At 42.4% G+C, this 24,831-nt stretch overlaps 1 protein-coding gene across 1 annotated transcript in view; it reads left to right on the top strand.

Moving 5' to 3' along the window:
- The window catches only part of LOC124550647 (thyroid adenoma-associated protein homolog), a 239,662-nt gene that overhangs the window by 11,036 nt on the left and 203,795 nt on the right, over positions 1-24,831 (top strand). The window contains exons 3-6 of the mRNA XM_047125370.1: positions 3,572-3,696; positions 6,842-7,063; positions 7,144-7,321; positions 20,109-20,282. Of these exons, the coding sequence (XP_046981326.1) occupies positions 3,572-3,696; positions 6,842-7,063; positions 7,144-7,321; positions 20,109-20,282 (699 nt within the window). The remainder of the gene's footprint in view (positions 1-3,571; positions 3,697-6,841; positions 7,064-7,143; positions 7,322-20,108; positions 20,283-24,831) is intronic.

A 24,831-nucleotide genomic window follows, 5' to 3' on the forward strand; every position in this document is an offset into this window, starting at 1 on the left:
TCCCCTCGGCCCTCCCAGCCTTTTTAGCCATCGTCATTTGATAAGTGGCGCTACACAATCACTTTGTGCACATTGGGCTCAAGTTTTAATTGTCCGCCAGTTCCTAACGAAATGCCCATTTTTTAACCGTTTACGTTCCCGCTTGGGTTTGCCGCCTGAGTTATCGGCCGTTTAGCAAATGACGCACGAGCTATCGACCCCCTTTTACACTTTTTACCTGCTAAAGCAATATGGCGAAGGCCATTTAATTTTTAGTTTTGGACCAACATTTCTGTATGGTGTCTTTTTTAGCCTTTTCTCCATGTGCCTATTTTTAGCTGTCTTCTCTTATGTCAATTGGGACTGATGTATAGTCGTTTTTTAACTTCTCTCTGTCTTCGTGTTCTATAATTTTGACTTGGGCGCATATGATCTCAGTCTTTTTTGCACCCTAAAGCAAAACCAAGCCAAATTGCTGCCTCAGCCATGAATCCTCACTCCTCCGATGCCTGGGGATTTCTGAAATTTCATCCGAACAAACTACCAGCAGTAGCTGTTCGTATACAGAGGGTGAACATTAATGAAACCAACAAACTGGAGGGACAGATTCCTGACTGGAAATGGAGAAAAATAGGTCCTATGAACATGTGTCTGGAAATGGACTGTGTGCTTGAAACAACAACAAATCATCCCGGAACAAAGTACGGAGCTGCATCGCATCCATGTCACAACAAATTTTCAAAGTGGCCTCCATGGGATTGCAGGTGACAGGAATAGTAGTGGTTGTTATACAGGATACACATAATCATACTTTGGCTTACACCATGTTGTCAGGCTACTTGCCAGGAGCTTCGTACGAGGGTTCATCTCAGTATTGTGCGGAACACCCGGTCCTCCAGATTTGATGCACACACAGTCCACCGCCTCCCTGCGTGATCATCTGTCTGAAAGGACCCGTGATCACACAGATGCCCAAAAAGGTCTTGAAATGTTGTGTGTTGTGGCTGGTGTCTGCGTGGGTATGTGTTTTGGTATAGCCTTGCTGCCTCTTGACCATTTCCATCTGTTTGGCCATACACAAACACCATCTTGGCTTGTTCCTGACATGAATACCAGACCGTTCTGCTGAATGCAGTACGCTGCGTCAATCACACTGCCTGCAACACAAGGAACACACGGCACGGGGTCAGAGGAACTTTCATTCGTCAGCACCAGTACTATGGAAACGCTGCATTTCTGGGCACATGTTCATAGGATCTTTTTTCCTCCATTTACAGTCAGGAGTCCTTCTCTGCAGGTTGTTGGTTTTGTTAATGTTCACCCAGTATAATTGTCCTCTAGTTAATTACTTGAAATAACTTTGAATGTAATTGTTCCTAGCTTGATTATATGTTACTCTAACATCATATGTGGTAGTACCTATGACAGGTATGTGTAAATTTGCACCTCAAGAGATGCTAGCATAGTACCTTGTTGCAAATCACAGTTCTAGTTTCTCCCTTTGATTTTTTGTCAGTAAATGAAACACAGAACAGTATTCTAGAAATTAGCACTGAAAACTATTAGTTCCTTCTTTGGGGAGGGACAGGTTGGGTACTTCTACATCTGTCTGTGATTCTCCATTCATGATAAATTGCTGCTTCCTCCCTACCTCGAAAACACCTAGATAATTAATTTTATTTGATAGTCTGTATGACAGAATATGTTGCTGTGGTACTGGAACAAATGTTTTTGTAAATTAAGAAATATTGATTCTGTCAGACAGTGTGTATCGATGACTTTCACGTTGTCGCATGAGAAAAGTGCGAGTCGGGTTTCGCATTACTGATATTTGCTAAATCCATGCTGGTAGGTATGGAGGAGTTCATTCTATTAGACATACCATCTGTAGGAACTCTAAAAACTCGTCTTGACCAACACTAGTTTCAGTGTAGCTACCTCTCCTGCTGTAATACTTTTTTGCCTCTGCAGAGCAAATTGCATTTTCATCTGGATATGATAAGGAGCAGGCACAAGTTCTTTAGAAAACCTGGGTTGTCATAAACATGTTTACTGTGCAGATCGGTGTTGCAAAATACGTACTACTCTGTCAAATCTACAAACATCCTAGTGGAAATAGGTAATAGACTCCACAATATTAAAACCGAAGAACAGACAATGGCAGCTGTCACAGTTTCATTGAGCCTGAGCAGCTGACTGTTAGATTGCATTTCCTGACTTTTCAGGTGAGGTCATTTATAACTCCAGTCTTCTTCAGCCACTTTCATTTAGTGCACGCTTCTTTTGTTTAGAAACTACTGTACAAACCATTTCCCTGAAAACAAGAAATAATAGCTAACATGAAACTTCCTGGCAGATTAAAACTGTGTGCCCGACCGAGACTCAAACTCGGGACCTCTGCCTTTCGCGGGCAAGTGCTCTACCAACTGAGCTACCGAAGCACGACTCATGCCCGGTACTCACAGCTTTACTTCTGCCAGTATCTCGTCTCCTACCTTCCAAACTTTACAGAAGCTCTCCTGCAAACCTTGCAGAACTAGCACTCCTGAAAGAAAGGATATTGCGGAGACATTGCTTAGCCACAGCCTGGGGGATGTTTCCAGATTTTCACTCTGCAGTGGAGTGTGCGCTGATATGAAACTTCCTGGCAGATTAAAACTGTGTGCCCGACCGAGACTTGAACTCGGGACCTTTGCCTTTCGCGGGCAAGTGCTCTACCAACTGAGCTACCGAAGCACGACTCACGCCCGGTACTCACAGCTTTACTTCTGCCAGTATCTCGTCACCTACCTTCCAAACTTTACAGAAGCTCTCCTGCTAACATGTTTAAAAACTTTTCCAGTCCATGTACAATGTCGATATAGATTAACATTAAATAATTAATAATAATAATAATAATAACAGTAATAATAATGTAATCAAATCAAGACAGTTGCATAATTGAAATCCTTTTGTGAGACTGTGAACCAACTCGGGGAGAAAAAAATGGCATAGAGACTTTGTCTACAGAAACTCAGGGTACAATAATAATCGATAAATAACTCAGTTATTTCAGTATGCAAGTCCCTTCACATTTATGTTCTACACGTTGCTAGCTCTATGGTCGTTTTGCCTACTGTCTTAAAAAAAGTTGTGCCTTGTGGCTTGCCGTGTATGCTACTGAAATACTACTTCCTGCATATGGTAACTTTAAGGGATGCACTAAAAAAATTGAAGATAAATAAAAACACCTGTGAAACCAGAACCTTCAAAGAATTGTGACTTTCCTTACAGCTCCACACTACAGTGATTTTTTCCAACAGTTCTTAAACCTGATGCCAGTGAAAGGAAAAAGGGTGCAATGAACTTCTGGCCCCGCTCATGATTTTGTCAAATTGGTCCACATTCATTGTTGTTGACCCTGTAACTGGATTGTTTGGCAACAGATGAAATATTTCTTATTCGTAATTGATTCAGTAACATTCTTTTCACAACCGCTACATTTTTTAGTATTTTTTTTTTCCTGCCTCTAAATTTCGCTGTCACCTGAAGTGTTAAGCAAATGTGAAATTGAATGTTTGTTTCTTAAGTGATATTTTTACTGCATTTTCAGATATGTGATAAATACTTGAAGAAAGAATGGAAACAAGACAAAATAACATTGCTGCTTGTGAAATTACTCTCTTACATATATCTGCGCGCAGAACCGAAGAATCCCATGAAAAATGCCGCTTTGAGGTGAGGCCACATCAAATAGTTTCTATGATAGGATTAATTTTTGTTGCTCTTTAAAAAAGTTAATCTGTGCAATAAATGCTACACCTGTAAGTTTTACTATTCTGTTTCACACTTATCATAGTCTGAAGTGGCATTTAGAGATTAAGTCATTCTACAAAAATTTGATGTTCTGAAATGGCAAATTTAGGCCAGCTAAGCTTTAGGTATAATTTTGTTTACATTTTTAGTACATATATTGGAATAAAAAAAGAAGGGAACACTTTCTCGATACACTGCAACTGTTAGTTTTTTATATAGATATTCACAAATTGTTTTTTTTTTTTTTTTTTTTTTTTTTTTTTTTTTTTTTTTTTTTTTTTTTTTTTGCTATTAATTAAGTGACAACTGAATGTTATGGCTTCAGGTAAAACGACATGCAGCTTAAGGACTGATTAGTGATGCAGATTTATTTATTTATTTATTTATTCATAAATACTGCAAGGTACTCCATATCAGCGACCTCAGTAGTCATTAGACATGATGAGAGAGCACTTTGAACATCGTCATGTGATTGGATGTCACTTGTGTCATATGTCTGTACACGAGATTTCCACGCTCCTAAACATCCCTAGGTCCACTGTTTCCGATGTGATAGTGAAGTGGAAATGTGAAGGGACACCTGCAGCACAAAAGCGTACAGGCTGACCTTGTCTGTTAACTGACAGATACTGCCAACAGTTGAAGAGGGTCATAATGTATAATAGGCAGACGTCTATCCACACCGTCACACAGGAATTCCAAACTGCATCAGGATCCACTGCAAGTACTATGACAGTTAGACGGAAGGTGAGAAAACTTGGATTTCATGATCGAGCGGATACTCATGAACCACACATCACGCTGGTAAATGACAAACGACACCTCGCTTGGCATAAGGAGCATAAACATTCGACGATTGAACAGTGGTGAAACATTGTGTGGAGGGACGAATCACGGTACACGATTTGGCGATCCGATGGCGGGGTGTGGGTGTGGTGAATGCCCAGTGAAAATCGTCTGCCAATGTGTGTAGTGCCAACACTAAAATTCGGAGGCAGTGGTGTTATGGTGTGGTCGTTTTGAGCACCTTTTTGCTTCCTAGTACTGAAGAGCAATTCAGGGATGGTGATCGCATCTTTCAACATGATTGAGCAACTCTAGGCCACACCTAGAAAAGCCCGATCTATCAATAAATTCAACTGGAACCACTGGAATGTGACCCAAACCCTCAGTCATCAGTACCTTTTCGAGCCCCATATTAATATGCCTAACAGCTATATTAAGATGAGGCCAATCGTGACACTGAAACAGCTGCACAAGGCATGCTTTTGTGTCACCAGTTTGAATAGCTATATTTTCCAGGTCACCACCTATGTCATCATCCCTGACCATTTCTATCCTATTCCCAGTCCTAGCCATAATCTGATCCTCTTTTTTAAAGTTCCTACGTAACTCCCCTATGGTATCAGTCACCTGAGTCAACCCTAAACTAGGCTTCGCAATGCTGATGACATGGTTCTCACTCCCTAACACTTCCTACAACTATTGACCTACATCTGAACCTCATCCTTTCTATCTGAATTCAAAACTGACTTAGGCCTCTTAACTGTTGTAGTCAGCTGTTTGCTTTCTATCTCTACAGCTACAAGAGACTCATCTTCTTTAAACTCTCACAGTTGGTCAAATATTTTGGTGATACACGAAGTGCAGTTGTCTGAATATATCCTTCTCCAAGCAGTCTTTTTACCACATAGAGATACCTTATAAAGGAAAATGTTTGCTATATCTTAAAAATGAAGTTGAGTCCCAGTATCATAGTATAGTTTCCGCACATGAGCATTGAAGCATTTCAGGTTGACTTGGGCTGCATTGTGTTACATTATACTTCACCTCATGCATGAAACACTCAAATAACTTGCCACCTGAACACTCCTTTTATATACAATGAATGTTGCTTACTAAATATTTGGTCACCATTAAGTATTATTAATCAGGGTCCATTTAGTCTGTGACCCAAATGTGTGTGCCTTCTCCCTCCAACTTGGCTCAGGTTTTGCCTCCTTGCAAGCTGCAGGTAAAGCTATAGAAAATTAACTTCTAGTTCTCATTCACTCCACCATATGAATAAGAAGTGAGATGCAATTCACCTTCTTGTATTATCTTCAAAATTACAATTCAGTACATGATAAATTTGGACAGCTACCAACTCATATACTGCCTCTATGTACTATGTACATAACAGATCTGATATTCAACTTGATAATTAACAATTACAATACATTTATTATCTTTGACATTTCAAGTTCTTAGATTTTATGGGGCTGTTTCTTCCACACCATCTGCCCCATGGAACTCCTATCTCCACCTCAGCAGGTAGGGTTGTGTGAATTCTACCCACTTCCGTACAGCCACTGGATCATTAGCTCTGGTATCAGCACCTACGATCTGAAACACCTCCCAACAGTGGTGTGCTCACCACATATCAACTACTCTCTGCCACTAACATCTTTTCTGTGACATATGTATATAAGGTTGTGATACTTCTCGTTCAAAGAATGGGATGTATCATTACAAGACTGTATACTAGTTACCATCCAATTGGGGACCACCCTTCAGTTTATGGCTACTGGTGATTTGCACTACTTCTCAAGTTCGCTATTCATCAGACAGTCTCATGGTACCAGAAATATGCAATTCTGTGGTGGAAGAACCGAAAGATTTCATTAAAGGAAGTTTAAAAGAAGAATACAATTTTTATATTATTTTCGTTCACCATCACACACAACTGTTTACATATTCAATTCCTGCTTCAGGTAGGTCTCAAAATAGTATGTAACTCAAGGCAGCAAATGCAAACCATGTGAATGAAGAGATACCTGCACTTCAACTTTACTTTTCCTACCCAACTTTTTTGCGTTGCATTGAGCACAGATACCAAGACTTCAGACATTTTTATATTCTTCATCAATTGTGATTCCAAGCTCTTCTCAGTTTAGTACATCATCTGCACACTTAATTTTTATCATTCTTCAGTAGCACCACTTCACTTGCCCGGGCCACATACGACTGTGCACATGACGAGTCAGATTCTGTAACAGTGTATTTAGCAGTGAGGTGATGGTTACAGGGCACTGCAGGGCATACCCGATGGCATCCACCTGCACTTCCTATCGTCCGGCCTGCGCGATACCCTGCAGGCGGAGCTCGAAAGCCCAGTGCAGGTGGGTCGACTCGCCGCCTGTCTGCTGGCTGCCCTGGAGAACTTCCCGTCTGCCATCGAAGGCCGCACACTCGCCACCACTGCTGCTTTCCTCGCCACTGCACTGCACCTCTGTGTCACCGAATTAGGGTGAGAGCTCCGTGCTTGCACCTTCTATAGTGTCGATCTGATTCCAGGCTTCTTCACCCGTGAAATACACCTTCTTCCAGAAAGGACCTGTCACCTGCCACTTTGAGCGAGGTGTTTGGCTATGCACACCTGTGCACGCGGTGTACCATCGCCCTCCTGCAGGGCTGGCAGGTGCCACTGAAGGACTGGGGAGAACGGGACCGCAAGGAATCCGCAAACGACCACCGGGGTGGGCAAGTGTCCGATATCCAGACTGAGGTGAGTGCTGTGTGACTGTCTCGTTTATAATGTCTTTCTCACGCAAGTAACAATGTTATGATGTTGTTGCTGTTGTAGTATACTGTATACTGGTTTGATGCCCTCTCCATGCTACTCTATCTTGTGTGAGCCTCTTCATTTCTGCATAACTACAGCACTTACACCGATTTGAACCTGCTTACTGTATTTAAGCCTGGTCTTTCTCCGCAGATTGAACCCCTCCCTCCACCAACACTCCCTCGGTTGCCAAATTGACAGTTCCTAAATAGCTCATGATGTGTCCTGTCAGCCAGTTACTTCTTTTGTCATTTTGTGCCATACATTTCATTTCTCCCCAGTTACATTTATTACTTTTTTCTTAGTTACGTGATTTACACACCTAATAGTGGAGATGTTGCTTTGAAATAAATTTACACACACCCACATACACAAAAACACGCATGTAACTTACACACACATGACCACTGTCTCTGACTGCCAAGGCCAGACTGCGACCAGCTGCAAATGATGGGATAAGCCATGTCTGGGAGCTGGGTGGGAAGGAAAAGGCCGGGGAGGGGTGGCAGGGTGGGGTGGGGGATTGGAAAGTGCTGCTTGTGGGAGCATACAGGGATGAGGTGGGGAGAGTGTAGGGAAACTAGGTGCAGTTCAGAGGTTAGATGGAGGGCAAAGGGGTTGTGGAGTGGAAAAAGAGAGAAGTGAAAAGAGTTTGGGTGCATTGGTGGAACAGAAGGTTGTGTAGTTCTGGAGTGGGAATAGAGAAGGGGATAGGTGGGTGAAGGATAGTAACTAATGAAAGCTGAGGCCAGGGGGGTTATGAGCACATAGGATTTATTACACCAAGAGTTTCCACCTTTGCAATTCAAAAAAGCTGGTGTTGATAGGAAAACTGTTGAACAGTCACTGACATGAAGTGTGTTGTGTTGGGCTGTGCACTCAGCAATTGGGTGGTCCAGGTGTGTCTTGGCTTCAGTTGGTCATTGGCCATTCATGCAGACAGCCAGCTTGTTGGTCGTCATTTCCACAAACAGTGAAGCACATTGATTGCAGCTTAGCTTATAGTCACATGATTGGTTTCACAGGTAGCCCTGCCTTTGATGGGATAGGTGGTGCTTGTGACTGGACTGGAGTAAGTGGTGGCAGGAGGATGTATGGGACAAGTCTTGGATCTAGGGTCTATTGCAGGGATGTGTGCCTTGAGGCTAGGGATTAGGAGCAGAGGTGGAGTAGCGATGGGAGAGGATATTTGTAAGTTCAGTGGGCAGCGGAATACCACTGCAGGAGCTGGCTGGTGTGGCCAAGTGGTTCTAGGCGCTTCAGTCTGGAACCACGCAACTGCCACGGTCGCAGGTTCGAATCCTACCTCAGGCATGGATGTGTGTGATGTCCTTCGGTTAGTTAGGTTTAAGTAGATCTACGTTCTAGGGGACTGATGGCCTCAGATGTTAAGTCCCATAGTGCTCGAAGCCATTTGAACCACTGTGGGAGTGGTGGGTAGGAGGACATTCCCCATTTCAGGGATTTGGAACCCCGGCGGAGAATGTGACTCAGTTGCTTCAGTCCTGGGTGGTACAGAATCGAGATGGGAATGCGCCTTCATGGCTGGACAATGGGACTTCAGAAGGTTGTGAGTGACTGGAGAGATAAGGCACAGGGGATCTGTTTCTGTACAAGGTGTGGAAGGTAATTCCAGTCTGTGAAGGGCTCCTTAAGACCCTTGGTATATTTGGAGAGGGACTACAGACAGAATGACCACAGGTGGCTATACTGTATTGAAGGGAATTCTTGGTATAGAATGGGTGGCAGCTGTTGAGGTTGAGGTATTGCTTAGTGGTTGGTAACTTTGACATGGATGGAGGTACTGATGTAGCCATCTTTGGGGTGGAGGTCAACATCGAGGATGGTGGCTTGTTCAGTGGAGGAGGACCAGTTGAAGTGAGAGGGGGAAGGTTTAGAGGTTCTGGAGGGATGTGAATAGGGTGTCCTCCCCCTCAGTCCAGATCATGCTGTCATCAGTGAATCTGATCAGGTGAGGGATTTGGCGTTCTGGGTTGAATAGGATGGCACCATGCAGATGCCCACAGCCATATCATGAATTTATTTGTAGGCTATTTTTGAGGGCTTCAAAGGTGAAGTAATTGTAGTAGGGGATATAGTTGGTCATGGTGATCAGAGGGAGTTTGTAGGTTCGGAATCCATTGGGCATTGGGAAAGGTAGTGTTAGATAGTGGCAAGGTGATGGGCATTAAGGATGTTGGTAGAAAGAGAGGTGGCATCAATAGTGACCACTCCCCTCCACACCGCTGTGTGCTCCCACGAGTAGTGCTTTACCATCCACCACCTGTACCCCGCTATTCCTCCTCTTCCCTGCCCCAACCTCCTGCTTACCCCCACCACCCAAATTGCTTTTCCCATTGTGCAGTTGTTCGCAGTCTGGCCTCGGTGGCCAGAGACAGTAGTTGTGTGTGTGTGTGTGTGTGTGTGTGTGTGTGTGTGTGTGTGTGTTTTGTCTACTTAAGAAGAAGGCCTTGTTTCTGAAAGCGTACTTGTTTAGCAGTCTTCTTGTTGCGCCTAATTGCAACTCGACATCTCCACTATATGGCGAGTAGCAATCTATCCTTTTCATATTACTGTCAGTATTCTGTCTGGATGTTCTATTGTTTGATTTTGCCTAATGGTGTCTCCCACCCCATAACCCAGTGCTGTTTTCCTTTCTTACTATTTTCTGTTGGATTATGTGACTCAGTACCCATCCTTTTCTTTCTCTTCTTTCCTGTGCTTTACAAGTTGCCTTCCAAACAGCACCACAAGTTCTGACATACGAGCCACACTGTATCAACCACCTCGTCTACACTCTTCAGACTGCGACATGACCATGCAAATTGTTTGTACACCATCTCGTGTCCCACATTACTGCCTTTGATATCATTAGTCCCAGTAGATCTTCAATCTTCCTGTGCCACGTGAGCTTGCATCTCATCCCCCCCCCCCCCCCCCCCCCCCCGCCCCCACTCTTTCTCCTCTCGTATTCTAGTATGCATGTACTGACCTCACCTAATCTAATCACATCTGCTGTCTCCTTTCTTCATATGTACCCATCCACTGACTTGCAACCCACATTATAGCCCTCACTAACCTCATCCTGCAAAATCACATAAATCAGGCCAAAACCTCTTTGCATGCTTCCTCTCCATCCATAAAATTCTCTTGCTGTGTGATCCCAAATTGCTGTATCCCATCTCTCACATTGAAACTGCTGCCTTCCATGAACTAGAGCAGTATGTGCAACACCCCTCAAAAAACCCTCTAACCTGTTCACCTCCAACTTCCATCATGGATGACCACTATCCACCACCTTCTCACCATCCCCTTATAGCTGACAAACCCTGCCTAACAGACCTACTACATTTACCACACCCTCAAAAACTCACTTCCACCACCATACAGAATCCAGATGTAATCCCAAATTCAGTTGCGCTGGACTTGTTAAAGACCTGCTCTCCTTTCCCGGTCCCTACAGCGAAACTCTTTTTCATCACCATCTCTACCAGACTCAACCTAAAACCAGTGTTGGACCCTGCCTGACTCCATTCACTCCTCCATCCAACTGTGATTCACCCCCATTGTCCCGAACCACTCCTCGTTAACTTTCCAGAATTTATTAACCTCGACCCTTGCTTCACTGTCATTCCCCAAATCCCTCAATATGAAAGCTAATCTTACATCCACAAAAATAACCTCAATGCGCTATCTAAAAACTTATCCCAAACTTATAATTCTACCTGCTTGACAAAAGCTTCGCTGCTGTTGTTTTGCACTGGAAGGATTACCTGCCAGCTTTCAGAGTTGCCCATCTAAAAACCCTGCCACAATGACCCATTTTCAAATATAAAGCAGGATCTCAATTCTCTCCTCAAATCCTTAGGTCCATTGCAGAACCTCTCCCCTGAGTCTGTCTCTCTCCTCACCCCTGCCACTACCTGCACTCTGACCTTTTACATGCTTCCTAAAGTCCATAAACCCAAACACCCCATTGTGGCCAGTTACTATGCCCCACTAAGAGCATTTCTGCTCTCTTAGACCAATACTTTCAGCCTATTACTGCAACTACCCTCCTATACAGAAGATATCAACCATTTCCTCTAATGACTCTCCACAGTTCTTGTTTGTTTACACACTCCACCCTGCTTGTCACTATTAATATCACTTCCCTTACACTTAATATCACTTAATATCACTTCCCTTACACTAATGGCCATGGCTTTTCTGCTGTTGAATACTACCTGTCCCAGAGCCCCACCGACTCTGAATCTACAACATCCTTCCTGGTCACCATAACCAGCTATATCTTCACCCACAATTACTTCACCTTTGAAGGCATCACCTACAAACAAGTCATTGGTACGGCAGTGGGCAACTGCATGGCACCATCCTATGCTATCCTATTAATGGGACATCTAGAGAAATTGTTCATAACTTCTGAGAATCTCAAACCTGTGAGCTGGTTCAGATTCATTGATGACATCTTCGTCATCTGGACTGAGGATGAGGATACCCTATCCACATCCTTCCAGAACCTCAACACCTTCTCCCCCATTCACTTCACCTTATCATCCTCAACTCGATGAGCCACCTTCCTCAATATTGACCTCCACCCCAAACTTGGCTACGTCAGTATCTCTGCCCATATCAAACCTACTAACCACCAGCAACACCTCAACTTTGACAGGTGCCACCCATTCTGTACCAAGAAGTCCCTTCCATACAGCCTAGCCACTCATGGTTGTCCCATCTGTAGTGACAAGTGGCCCCTCTCGAAATATTTCGAGGGTCTCATGGAGGCCTTCACAGAATCTAATCACTCTCCTAAACTTGTACAGAAACAGATCTACTGTGCCTTATCTCTCTAGTCACCTGCTGCCTCCCAGAGTCCACTCTCTTGCCACAGAGGAGCATTCCCTTCATGACTCAGTACCACCCAGGACTTGAGTGACTAAGTGACATTCTCCGCCCAGGTTTTGACTACCTCTTCTCGTGCCCTGAAATGAGAAATTTCTTACCCACTATCCTCCCCATTCCTCCCACAGTTGTATTCCACCCTCCACTGAACCTACACAATATCCTTGTCCATCCATACATAGCCCCTGCTTCCAGCCCCTTGCCACATGGCTCATATAACTATAATAGATCTAGACGTAAGACCTTTCCAGTACATCCTCCCACCACTATATACTCCAGTCTGGTCACACGTATCACCCATGCCATCAAAGGCAGGGCTACTGGAATAATCAGTCATGATCTACAAGATAAGCAGCAGCCACTGTGCTACGTTCTACATGGACATGACAACCAACAATCTGTCGTTTGCACAGATGGCCACTAGCAAACTGTGGACAAGAAACAGCTGGACCACCCACATTCACCGAGCAAGCTGTCCAACACATGTCTTTCACATCAGTGACTGCTTCACAGCCTGTGACATCTGGATGCTTCCTACCAACACCACCTTTTCTGAATTGTGTAGATGGTAACTCTTCCTGCAATATGTCCTGCATACACCCCTGGCCTCAACCTACGTTACTCACTGCCCTTCACCCGCCTATCCCCTTCCCTGTTTCCACTTCAGCATTACAATTTCTTCTATTCTACTAATGAGCCCATAGTCTGTATACTCCCTCCCACCCCCCCACCCCACCCCACCCCACCCCCCACACACACACACACAACCCTCCTGCGCTCTCCCTCTGTTACTATACCAACTGCACTTAGCTGCTTCCCTCCAACTCATCCCTTTATGCTTCCACAAGCAGCACTTGATCATTTCCCACCCTTACCCTGCTATCACTCCCACTCCCAGCTTCCACCTTACCTCCACCTCTCAGTTCCCTTCTCCCATCTCCCATCATGCGCAGTTGCTCACATCTTTCCTCGGCAGCCAGTCTGTTTCAGAAGAAGGCCTTCTGGCCAAAAGCTTTCATGTTTAGTAGTCATTTTGTTGTGCCTGTCTGTGACTCAACATCTCTGTTGTTTTGTGAGTAGTTACCTATCCTTTTCATTATATTGTCATTTTCCATTTTCATTTTAGGCCTACAAAATTGTGATTATTCCATCCAGAATTTTCGATTGTTTCAAAATGTTCAGTTCCGTCTCATGGCTAATGTTTGGCCATATTTCACTGACTACATTTCAGATATATTTTTGTAAAAAAAGAAAATTCTAAGATTTAAATTTATAATATTTGATTTAAACAAATTTCTCTTTTTCAGAAACATTCTTGCTACCAGCAGTCTGTGTTTATTTTGATGAACCAGTTTTATGAACTGCTTTCATTGTCTCATTCTATAATAAAATTCTCACAGCATCACCAAATTTAATTCAACTACACTCCATTACACTTGTTTACTTTGGTTGTTGATCACCTTATAACCTTTTTCGACACTATAGCCATTCCATCAACTGTTCTTCCAAGCACTAAAGGTTTCTTTCAGTTACAGTGCCTTTGGCAAATCATTTTCTTCTCCACTTTCCAAATGTCTTCCTTCTTCCTTTATTTTTTATTTTTTTACTAAATATACATAGCCTGCAACCCTGTCTCACTGCCCTCTCGCCTACTGCTTTTCCTTCATGCCCTGCAACTCTTACAACAGCGGTCTGGTTTCTGTACAAATCGTACATAATATTTTGCTCTCTGTCTTTTATTCTTGTTAGCTTCAGAATGCCAAAGGGTGTATCCAGTCATCATTATCAAAGGGTTTTCCTAAATCTACAAATACTGTGAACACAGGTTTGTCCTCCTCTGGCGTGTCTTGTGAGATAAGACATAGTGTCAGTATACAATAGGATTTATTTCATGAAACAGTAAAGACACTGTACAAGATATGATACTAGAAACCACTTTAGAATTTCAAGTGATCTTTTACTGGTACAATAACTTTCTGAGTAAAAATAGGCAGAAAGCTAGGAAGAAACTAACTCAGCAAGTGTGACATGTAGATTATGAGAATTTATGTATGGATAGACAATATACAGGGTGTTACAAAAAGGTACGGCCAAACTTTCAGGAAACATTCCTCACAAACAAATAAAGAAAAGATGTTATGTGGACATGTGTCCGGAAACGCTTAATTTCCATGTTAGAGCTCATTTTAGTTTCGTCAGTATGTACTGCACTTCCTCGATTCACCGCCAGTTGGCCCAATTGAAGGAAGGTAATGTTGACTTCAGTGCTTGTGTTGACATGTGACTCATTACTCTACAGTACTAGCATCAAGCACATCAGTATGTAGCATCAACAGGTTAGTGTTCATCACGAACATGGTTTTGCAGTCAGTGCAATGTTTACAAATGCAGAGTTGGCAGATGCCCATTTGATGTATGGATTAGCACGGGGCGATAGCCGTGGCGCGGTACGTTTGTATCGAGACAGATTTCCAGAACGGAGGTGTCCCGACAGGAAGACGTTCGAAGCAATTGATTGGCGTCTTAGGGAGCACGGAACATTCCAGCCTATGACTCATGACTGGGGAAGACCTAGAACGACGAGGACACCTGCAACGGACGAGGCAATTCTTCGTGCAGTTGACGATAACCCTAATGTCAGCATCAGAGAAGTTGCTGCTGTACAAGGTAACGTTGTCCACGTCACTGTATGGAGAGTGCTACGGGAGAACCAGTTGTTTCCGTACCGTGTACAGCGTGTGCAAGCACTATCAGCAGCTGATTGGCCTCCACGGGTACATTTCTGCGAATGGTTCATCCAACAATGTGTCAATCCTCATTTCAGTGCAAATGTTCTCTTTACGGATGAGACTTCGTTCCAACGTGATCAAACTGTAAATTTTCACAATCAACATGTGTGGGCTGACGAGAATCCGCACGCAATTGTACAATCATGTCATCAACACAAGGTGGACCAATTCCATGGCCTCCACGCTCTCCTGACCTCAACCCTCTTGACTTTCATTTATGGGGGCATTTGAAAGCTCTTGTCTATGCAACCCCGGTACCAAATGTAGAAACTCTTCGTGTTCGTATTGTGGACGGCTGTGATACAATACGCCGTTCTCCAGGGCTGCATCAGCGCATCAGGGATTCCATGCGACGGAGGCTGGATGCATGTATCCACGCTAATGGAGGACATTTTGAACATCTCCTGTAACAAAGTCACACTGGTACATTCTGTTGCTGTGTGTTTCCATTCCATGATTAATGTGATTTGAAGAGAAGTAATAAAATGAGCTCTAACATGGAAAGTGATCGTTTCCGGACACATGCCCACATAACATATTTTCTTTCTTTGTGTGTGATGAATGTTTCCTGAAAGTTTGGCTGTACCTTTTTGTAACACCCTGTATACCTGATTATAAAGATTATGTGGACATAGGTGAAAGAAGCAGTTGGTCAACAAAGGCAAAGGGCCAAATGTGTTACAGGTAGATTAGATTAATACTAGTTCCATGGATCATGAATACGATATTTCGTAATGATGTGGAACGAGTCAAATTTTCCAATACATGACATAATTAGGTTAATTTAACAACATACTTAAGTTAATATAACAACTTTATTTTTTTGTGTTTTTTTTTTTTTTATTTTTTTATTTTTTTTTTTTTTCTTAATTTATATCTAAAAATTCCTCTATGGAGTAGAAGGAGTTGTCATTCAGAAATTCTTTTAATTTCTTCTTAAATACTTGTTGGTTATCTGTCAGACTTTTGATACTATTCGGAAAGTGACCAAAGACTTTAGTGCCAGTATAATTCACCCCTTTCTGTGCCAAAGTTAGATTTAATCTTGAATAGTGAAGATCGTCCTTTCTCCTAGTATTGTAGTTATGCACACTGCTATTACTTTTGAATTGGGTTTGGTTGTTAATAACAAATTTCATAAGAGAGTATATATACTGAGAAGCTACTGTGAATATCCCTAGATCCTTAAATAAATGTCTGCAGGATGATCTTGGGTGGACTCCAGCTATTATTCTGATTACACGCTTCTGTGCAATAAATACTTTATTCCTCAGTGATGAATTACCCCAAAATATGATGCCATATGAAAGCAATGAGTGAAAATAGGCGTAGTAAGCTAATTTACTAAGATGTTTATCACCAAACTTTGCAATGACTCTTATTGCATAAGTAGCTGAACTCAAACGTTTCAGCAGATCATCAATGTGTTTCTTCCAATTTAAATAAGAAAATAAGAAAATAAAAGAGGAGAATTATAAAACAACACAAGGTGTCTGATGAGAAGGCGAGGGATTCAAGCAAACGATAACAGGATTATGATAGAATGTCCTGGCTTAAACAAACAGAAATGGTGTGTAGAGGATGTACTAAGACTGAAAATTTGTTTGAAGAAAGAGTGTGTTTGCAGTAGCAAATATGGACAACCATAGACTGTATAATGGAATGATGAAAATGAAAATTTGTGCTGGACCAGGGCACAAACTCGGATTTCCTGCTTATTGTGAGCGGTTCGCCTTACCATTAGGCTAGCAGATACAACTCTGGCCAGACCCAAACTTCCATATGTTGTCAACCATGTGTCCACAACCTGCACTCATATGTCCAGTATGTATATCTCCACGCAGGGGAGACATTTTAATTGTAAGTCCCCTGCCCGATATTCTCAGATAAATACAATATTGCAGTGCCTGTGTTCAGAACTACGTTGCAATGTTCCTTCAGGCATGCATGGTCAACTGTCTGCTGTATAATAGAATGATGACAGTGGGATAACACCAGACGAGTGACGTTCAGTCAAAAATATCCTCTCCTATGCAGGAATATACAAAATGGATGTAGGAGTACATGTTGTAGCCACACAGTTGATGATATATAGAACTTTGAGTCAGGCTGAGTCATGCTTGGCTAGCTTAATGGTAAGGCCACTACTTGTGATAAGCAGGAAATCCGGGTTCACCAGAAATTTTCATTGTCGTCATTCCATTATACAGCTGATGGTTGTCCATATTTGCAACTACAAATACATTTCACGTATTTGATAACGGCTGTAGTCATCGCAGTGCCTGTTTCTTCAGACCTGCTTGCATGTCTGAAGGAATATTGAATCGTATTTCTGAACAACACAGGCACTGTAATACTGCAGTAGCTTTTGTTACATAGACGCCATATTTAAATTTGTTACAGTGGTAGATGGCATGGTAACTAAGAACAGAAAGAAAAATGTGCAGTTGGTAGATTTCGTTAAATGTTTGTGCAGCTCAGTGGATTAATTGGAAACAGAGATTGTTAATAATAAATTAGAACTGCTTAAAGATGGAGGAAAAGTAATGGATAATGAACTTGCAAAATTAGTGACATAATGTCTGCAGTGTAAGGAAAAAATCTTGAGAAAACTGTAAATGTATCAAGTTTCTCTAATGTACAAGATATCCACTAACATTGTGATCAATTCCATAGAAAAACATCGTATTTTAACAGGATGAAGGAGCGAGGCAGCTTTTGAACTAGGCGTAGCACAATAGACAGTTTACGAGCCATGAATGAAATTTTAGAATGGGGCAAGGAGTATGAATTCCACTTTGCCTGGAATTTGTACATTTGAGAAATACTTTGATTTGTATTAACAAACGGTACAATAACAGTTCTCAAGAAACTAGACACAGGCACAGAAGCATCTGTTAATCACACAGTGTAAGCATTTGTGGCTAGTATTTGCTTCCTGTGTGTGTGTGTGTGTGTGTGTGTGTGTGGTTTGAGGTTTTCGGGTGCTAAACAACGTGGTCATCAGCGCCCAAACACATAGAAACAGGAACACATGCGGTGAAGGGACGAAGACGGACAGCGAACAAGGAGAACGGTTAAAAGACACAGGCCTGATGCAGTTCCAAATCCTCACATACAGAGGCAAAACAAGTGGAAAAGAAACGCACTAAAAAAGGAAAAGAGAACAGAAATCGAAGTGAAACAAGTAGGTAATCGTGACTGGCGGACCTCTTACCTAAAACCTGGGTGAGCCAGTCACCCAGCAGCACATTAAAATCCTCTCCCTAAAATCCGAGGCAACGAATTGGACAGGACACAAAACCGTAAGACCTTAACCACAGTCGTTGCATCGTCTTGCAAAATAGAGGGCAAATCCGGTGGCAAGGAAACCACTGCCCTCTGGTCCGAGAATAAAGGACAGTCAAGTAAAATGTGGCGGACAGTAATCTGGACACCACAAGCACTGCAGATTGGGGGGTCCTCACGCTGGAGTAAAAAACCATGCGTTAAGGGACTGTGCCCGATGTGGATGCGAGTGAGGAGAACCTGCATGACTGGTAGGACGTACGCCATGGCCGTGTGTTGGCCTTGACCAAACGCAGCTTATTTTCACCAACTGCCAGCCACTCCTCTTCCCATTGACGCATAACACGAAAACGCAAAAGGGAGGTAACTGCATGAAGGGGGACGGCACATTCAACAACGTGAGGGAGGGAACATGCATCTTTGGCAGCCACATCCGCCAGTTCGTTTCCCCTAATACCCACGTGCCCCGACACCCAGCAGAAAGATTCCTCCTTTCCCTGCCGTTGCAGGTGGAGTAGGGCATCATGGATGTTCTGGACGACCGTATCCGCTTGCTTCCTCAGGGACTGTTTCTCGTGTGGGTGTAAGGCCATGGTCTGAGGCATCTTTCTGTGCTTGGTGTTTCAGCTCCTAATGCTGGAGACATAATCAGAGGCTCAAGATTCAAAAAGCCCTCTCACACAGGTAGATACCTAAAAAAAAAAATTCCAGTCACTGTGCTGAGCAGAAAAGAGTGGTGGTTAGAACTTTGTCAGGCCAGGCTAAAATAATCTGTGGGCCACATTACTCTGAGGAACAGCTCGATCATTTGAATATTATTTCAGGATAAGTGGTTACTCTGAGAAAGAGATGAATAGGGCACTACACCCTTAAAGATCTGGAGCTTGTCGCAAAAGAGAGCCAGCTAAAGGGAAAGTTTTCCTCCCATTTGCAAAAATGGTCACCACTGTGGACTTCGCGTTGTCATGATGATGTTAACCCGTGGATATGTCTGTATAGGATTTTGTGTTATCCTTTCCCAGTCCATTTATTCAGATGATGGTTTGTTTCTTATGCAGCATTTTATCTAAACTTGACTTATCATACAGTCACAAAAGCTCTGCTTTGAGATTTATTTTACCTTGCTGTGTGAAGTTAGCTTTCATCCCCTACACATATCATTTGTTTTATCTTTGACATCCATTTGATTTACCATTTTATTTTTATTCTAGTTTTCCCGTATCAGGTTGATGATTCCGAAAGTCTGCTTTATTTTAAATGGGGCTACCAACCTTCTGACAGTTAAACAGTGTGAGCACAATGGGACAAAGAATGTTGGGTCATCTACTGTTTATTTTCTTGAATAAGTTATAAATGTGAGCACATAGTTTTTCCTATATAGCTTTGTATATAGTACTATTACATTTTAACTGGAACTGGATCTTTATTCATTTTTACCCTCGTTTACACATAGCTGCATCTGTAAAGATGTGCCACAAAACTAGTTGGCTCGGAAATAAAGATTTATCATACAGCTCAAGTGGTTTTATTCATCATAGTACTGTTTCTAAAGTTTGCCACCCCCCTCCCCCCCCCCCCCCCCTCCACACACACCTTCTACATTTTTCACGCTTTCAACCTGTATGTGAATTAAGTGGCTATATGTGCTTTAAGTGTCTCACTCAACTTTTAGGACAATTACGAGCGCAAGTATTTTGTATTTGTTTGAGGTTTCTATAGTTTGACATCATACCTTACGTCCCTCTCCCCAGGATGATCACAGTAATGATGGCTTCGGACGTGCAGAAAGTGTCCTGCCCACCATAAAGGCAAGCATTACGAGCTTGCTGGAGTGTGAAGAGACTCCCATGGACACAAAGTCAAACTGCGGCCTCGTGCTGGTGCTTCTGGGGACGGTGCTGGGCGACGAGAATAGCTGGGCCCAGGTAAGCTCCTCCCCTCCCCTCCCCTTGTCACCCCGTCTCCTCCATTCCCCTCCCTTCTCCTACTATCCCCTCCCCTCTTCACTCTTCTTTGCTCCCCTCTCCTCATGTGTCAGTCATATGCAGTAACCTTCGTGCCATTCCCATTATCTGTGCCCCTCTGTCTAATTTTTTGTCAGTATGGAGATTATACTCTTAGAGTACAGAGTTCCATTGCGTGATTAGTCCTCACCCGTTTGTCTACTAGTGATAACTTTGTTGAACATTGCATATGTCTGTTATGCGATTCCACTAACTTTATTAAAACCTACAAGGGTCTCATTCAGGTTGCTATGAATGACAAATAGATAGTGCTTTGTAGACACCACATTACTATTGTTGTTAAAATAATGGCAGCTCAGAAATTAGCCAAATAGTTTGTTCAAGATGAGCATTTAAAAAAACAATATTGCAGAAAACTGAAAATTTAATGTCTAGGTTTTCATAAAATCATTTATTGCATTTTCATAAAAGCATAACTCGATGACAGTTATTCGAATCACTTCATTTGACTGTAGCCCATCAGTCAGTTTCGAAAAAGACTATTCACAGTTGGTTTGCAGATTTTAGTCACAGTTGCCCTGCTGTTAGTGATGAATTTCATGAAGCTCACCTGAAAGTGGTTGTCGATCTGAAAAACATGGATGGAGAGAATCGGTGTGACTTATGGTGAGATGGAATCATTTTGATGCTTATTGAAGTCTACAGACATTCAGCTTTCTATGAACATTTAGGTTCTGTAATGATTTCTCATGTACTCTTCCAAATACAGGATAGTGGACAACTGAAAAAACAAACAGAAAAGTCTTGTGAGAGAAACAGCAGTTCCGGATTGTGAGGAATTTAACAACAAATTCGAAAACCTGCAAAGATAGGTGAATGGGAAGGGAAAGAAGATACTGCACATGATTACAAGGACAGATACTTCTACTTGTTGACCTCTTTTTCATTTTCTACCAGGATAGTGATTTCTGGGAATGTTTTTGGCAGACATTTCACTGGAGACCATCTGAAATAAAAGCTACAATTCTATGACACGTGGGTTAAAATCCTGGAAAAGAATTTCTGACAGCACAGTTTTGTGAGTTGATTGCATGACAGACTAACTCTTATGCAGCCAACACATTGGCTTCTGAATCAGATGAGAATGCAAGCTGGGTTTACACTACAGTGGACAAATTGAAGATACACTTTGTTCTCGCAAATAAGGAAACTCTTTATTCAAGACAACAGGTCGAAAAAATATTAATTGAGACACCAGTTTTCACTGAAACACTGCCACAGAGATGTTCACAACTATTACCAGATATTTCCACTTTGTTACTGGTTCACCATAAATAGTACATGATAAATTGAGGAAAGTAAGAAAAATCTGTTTGGAATCGCCTGTGATCTTTTGTTGAGTAAATGCTCTGGGCTAAAATGTCAGCATTGATGTAAGTGTGATAGAATTTACATTCCATGATAGAAAGCTGGATTTATCATAAGGACATACAGAGTGATTCAAGGTAAGCTATTCACCTCAGATATTTCTGAAAGAGTTTAAAGTATCTTAATGTTACTCTTCAGGCTTTGCCGGCGAGATCTTGACATATCGAATAATCGGGTCTACTGCCGAATGTTTGTGTCACTCTGGCACAATATTTCAGCCACGTAACTCATTGCCTTCTTCGGGTGCTACCTCTTAATGTTGTTGTTACCCAGTGTAAGTGCAAGAAAGTTTTTGCTAAATGAGATAGTCTCTTATCATTGTTATACAGGGCGCCGCAGATGCACATAGCTCATGTAAGTATAAAGGAAATGCAGTGAAGTTACGAAAACGAAGCACTGAAATCGACTGATCGTTTACTTACAATGAAAAAATTCAGTGAAAAATGCATTTATAGAAGATGGTGAACGTGATTTCGTGCAACATCAATACACATCTTTCAATACCCGCACATATTCCGATACACCTAGTGTTAAGTTCAGATACTGATGTTGTCTTTCATTTCCTGTATTGTGTATGGACTTGTTTAATAGATTTTGCTCTTCAAGTCTTGCCACAGGAAAAAATCACATGCTGTTAGAACTGGTGAAAGTGGTGGTCATAAATGTTTTCTGACATTTCATTCCTCAGTGAAGGCATCATGGACTCATTCCAGAGATACCTTAGATGTGAAGCATGTTACCCCATCTTGCTGGAAGAGGCAGTATTGTCTTTCATATTCAGTGAGTTGAGGACAAAATGTGTCAAAAATTTCCATAAATGCAACTGTGTTAAGGGTAGTGTCAACAAATAAGATTCCAATGATGCATGTTCCTGTTCCACCACCGAGCGAGGTGGCGCAGTGGTTAGCACACTGGACTCGCATTCGGGAGGACGACGGTTCAATCCCGTCTCCGGCCATCCTGATTTAGGTTTTCCGTGATTTTCCTAAATCGCTTCAGGCAAATGCCGGGATGGTTCCTTTGAAAGGGCACGGCCGATTTCCTTCCCCATCCTTCCCTCACCCGAGCTTCCGCTCCGTCTCTAATGACCTCGTTGTCGACGGGACGTTAAACACTAATATCCTCCTCCTCCTCCTCCTCCTCCTCCTCCTGTTCCACCACACCTGACGTCGATTTTTTCATTGTGGAGTGGTTGCTGACACACAATATTAGGGTTCTCCATTGCCCAGTACTTCGTATTCTGAGAATTCACATGATCAGAAAGATGAAACTGTGCTTGATCACTGATGATGTAATGGAAATAGTCTGACAAACCATCATTGATGTTATTCAAAAGCAACATGCAGTAATCTGTATGTTTATGATTGTCATTGTTCCCTAATTGCTGCACAACTGTCACATAATACAGCTTAGAATTAAGACTTTTCAGTATCTGCTGGCATCTCCCCCTACTTATGCTGTTGAGCCAGTTTACGTGTTGACTTCTTTGGGTCTGAATATTTCTTTGGCAAATGTCTACAAATACTTCTGCTTTGCAAACGGAAGAATTCTTTGTCATTTTACATTTTGCACAGATCTGTAGGTGTGCCAATTTTTATACAGACTCTGTATTGCACTTTTAGCCAGTAGTCCTCTATCTGGATACTTGACTCCAAAAATTTCACGGGTTTTCTTAATCGGACCGGCTTACACATGTGCTTTCACAGTTCCATTTCTTTGTACAGACCACAAAGAGAAACATCAATTTTCACTGGTGAAACAAACTGAAAAGTTAACAGAAGAATACGAACAATCACCTATTGCATAAAACTGTCCGTTATTCTAGCTGTTTACTATATGTCAGAACGCAGAAGGGTAGGCGGGCTACTTTTAACTGCACCACCCTGTATTAATTAAATAGATATCAGTTGTAATTTCTGGTGCTAGAAATGCTCTTCTAAAAGAAGCAAATTCGATGGCATCCCACTCTTTAAAATCTGACTGTTAGTTTCTGAATAATGTGGACTATGAGCAACAGGTTCCAGAACATCTATCTCTGCTCACTGCAGGCTTTCTCATTACTCTCTCTGTAGTATTCCAGCACCATTCCAATAACATTCGCTGATGTGTCATACTTTCTGGATACTGTCTGTCGGGATATCTTTGTGCGTACAGCTTAGCTGTCCTTTTTGTGTTCTTTCTGCAAAGTAGTAGCACATCTTGTTTCTTTTGGTTTGTGGGACATGTATTTTTTTCAAGCTAACCAGAACTCTACACACATGAACTACACAGGCAGATTTAAAGCTGCATTTCCTCTGTGCCCATTGTGTACCACATTTGCAGTTTAACACATTGTTTCCCCATCATCTGATGTAATGTATTTCCATATTTGGGTACATCATCATGAGCTTAAGCATAAAATATCAATCAGTTTCATGTTCAAAACACACAAATCCTAAGTTCTAAATATTGTAATTAGTTTGGAACTAGTAATTGGATTTTAAAGGACAAAATATCATTGACATTGTGTCTTTTAGAACTATGATATAAGCAGCAGAAATAACGCTGACCTAGCAAGTGTCATGGGATAGTGGAGCACAGATGGTGCAGGTGTATTGTATACCCACCACACTGCCCCTGTGCCAGCTGCATTTGTGTAGGAGAGCTTGCAAGAAGTTTTTGTGCAGGTGATTACGTTAACATGCAAGGTGGTCGTGAGATGATGCCAGGTACAGTGGTCGGTGCCAGACGGATGGAAATTACGATTTAGGTAGTGGTGTAGGAATTCGGCTTCACACATTCATCTGTGTCCAGGGTGTATTGTGAATGGTTGAATGAGGGTGTCACAGTCCACAACAGACCAACTACTGGCCATCCAGCCACCCATGATGACGATGACAGATGACATCTATGACAGATTGTCAATAGTGACAGAGGGCAACAGTGCAAAATTCACAACTCAGTTCAACACTGGACGTGCTAGACGCGTCTCCCAGTGGGCAACCCGTAGGAATGCAGGTTCTGTGGGACACAGGAGCTGGTGCTGCACACAGATGCCGCTGTTAACCCAGCGTCATCAGGCACAAGGGCTTGCATTTGTTGC

The sequence above is a fragment of the Schistocerca americana genome, chromosome 9, assembly GCF_021461395.2.
Source record: "Schistocerca americana isolate TAMUIC-IGC-003095 chromosome 9, iqSchAmer2.1, whole genome shotgun sequence".
NCBI lineage: Eukaryota > Metazoa > Arthropoda > Insecta > Orthoptera > Acrididae > Schistocerca > Schistocerca americana.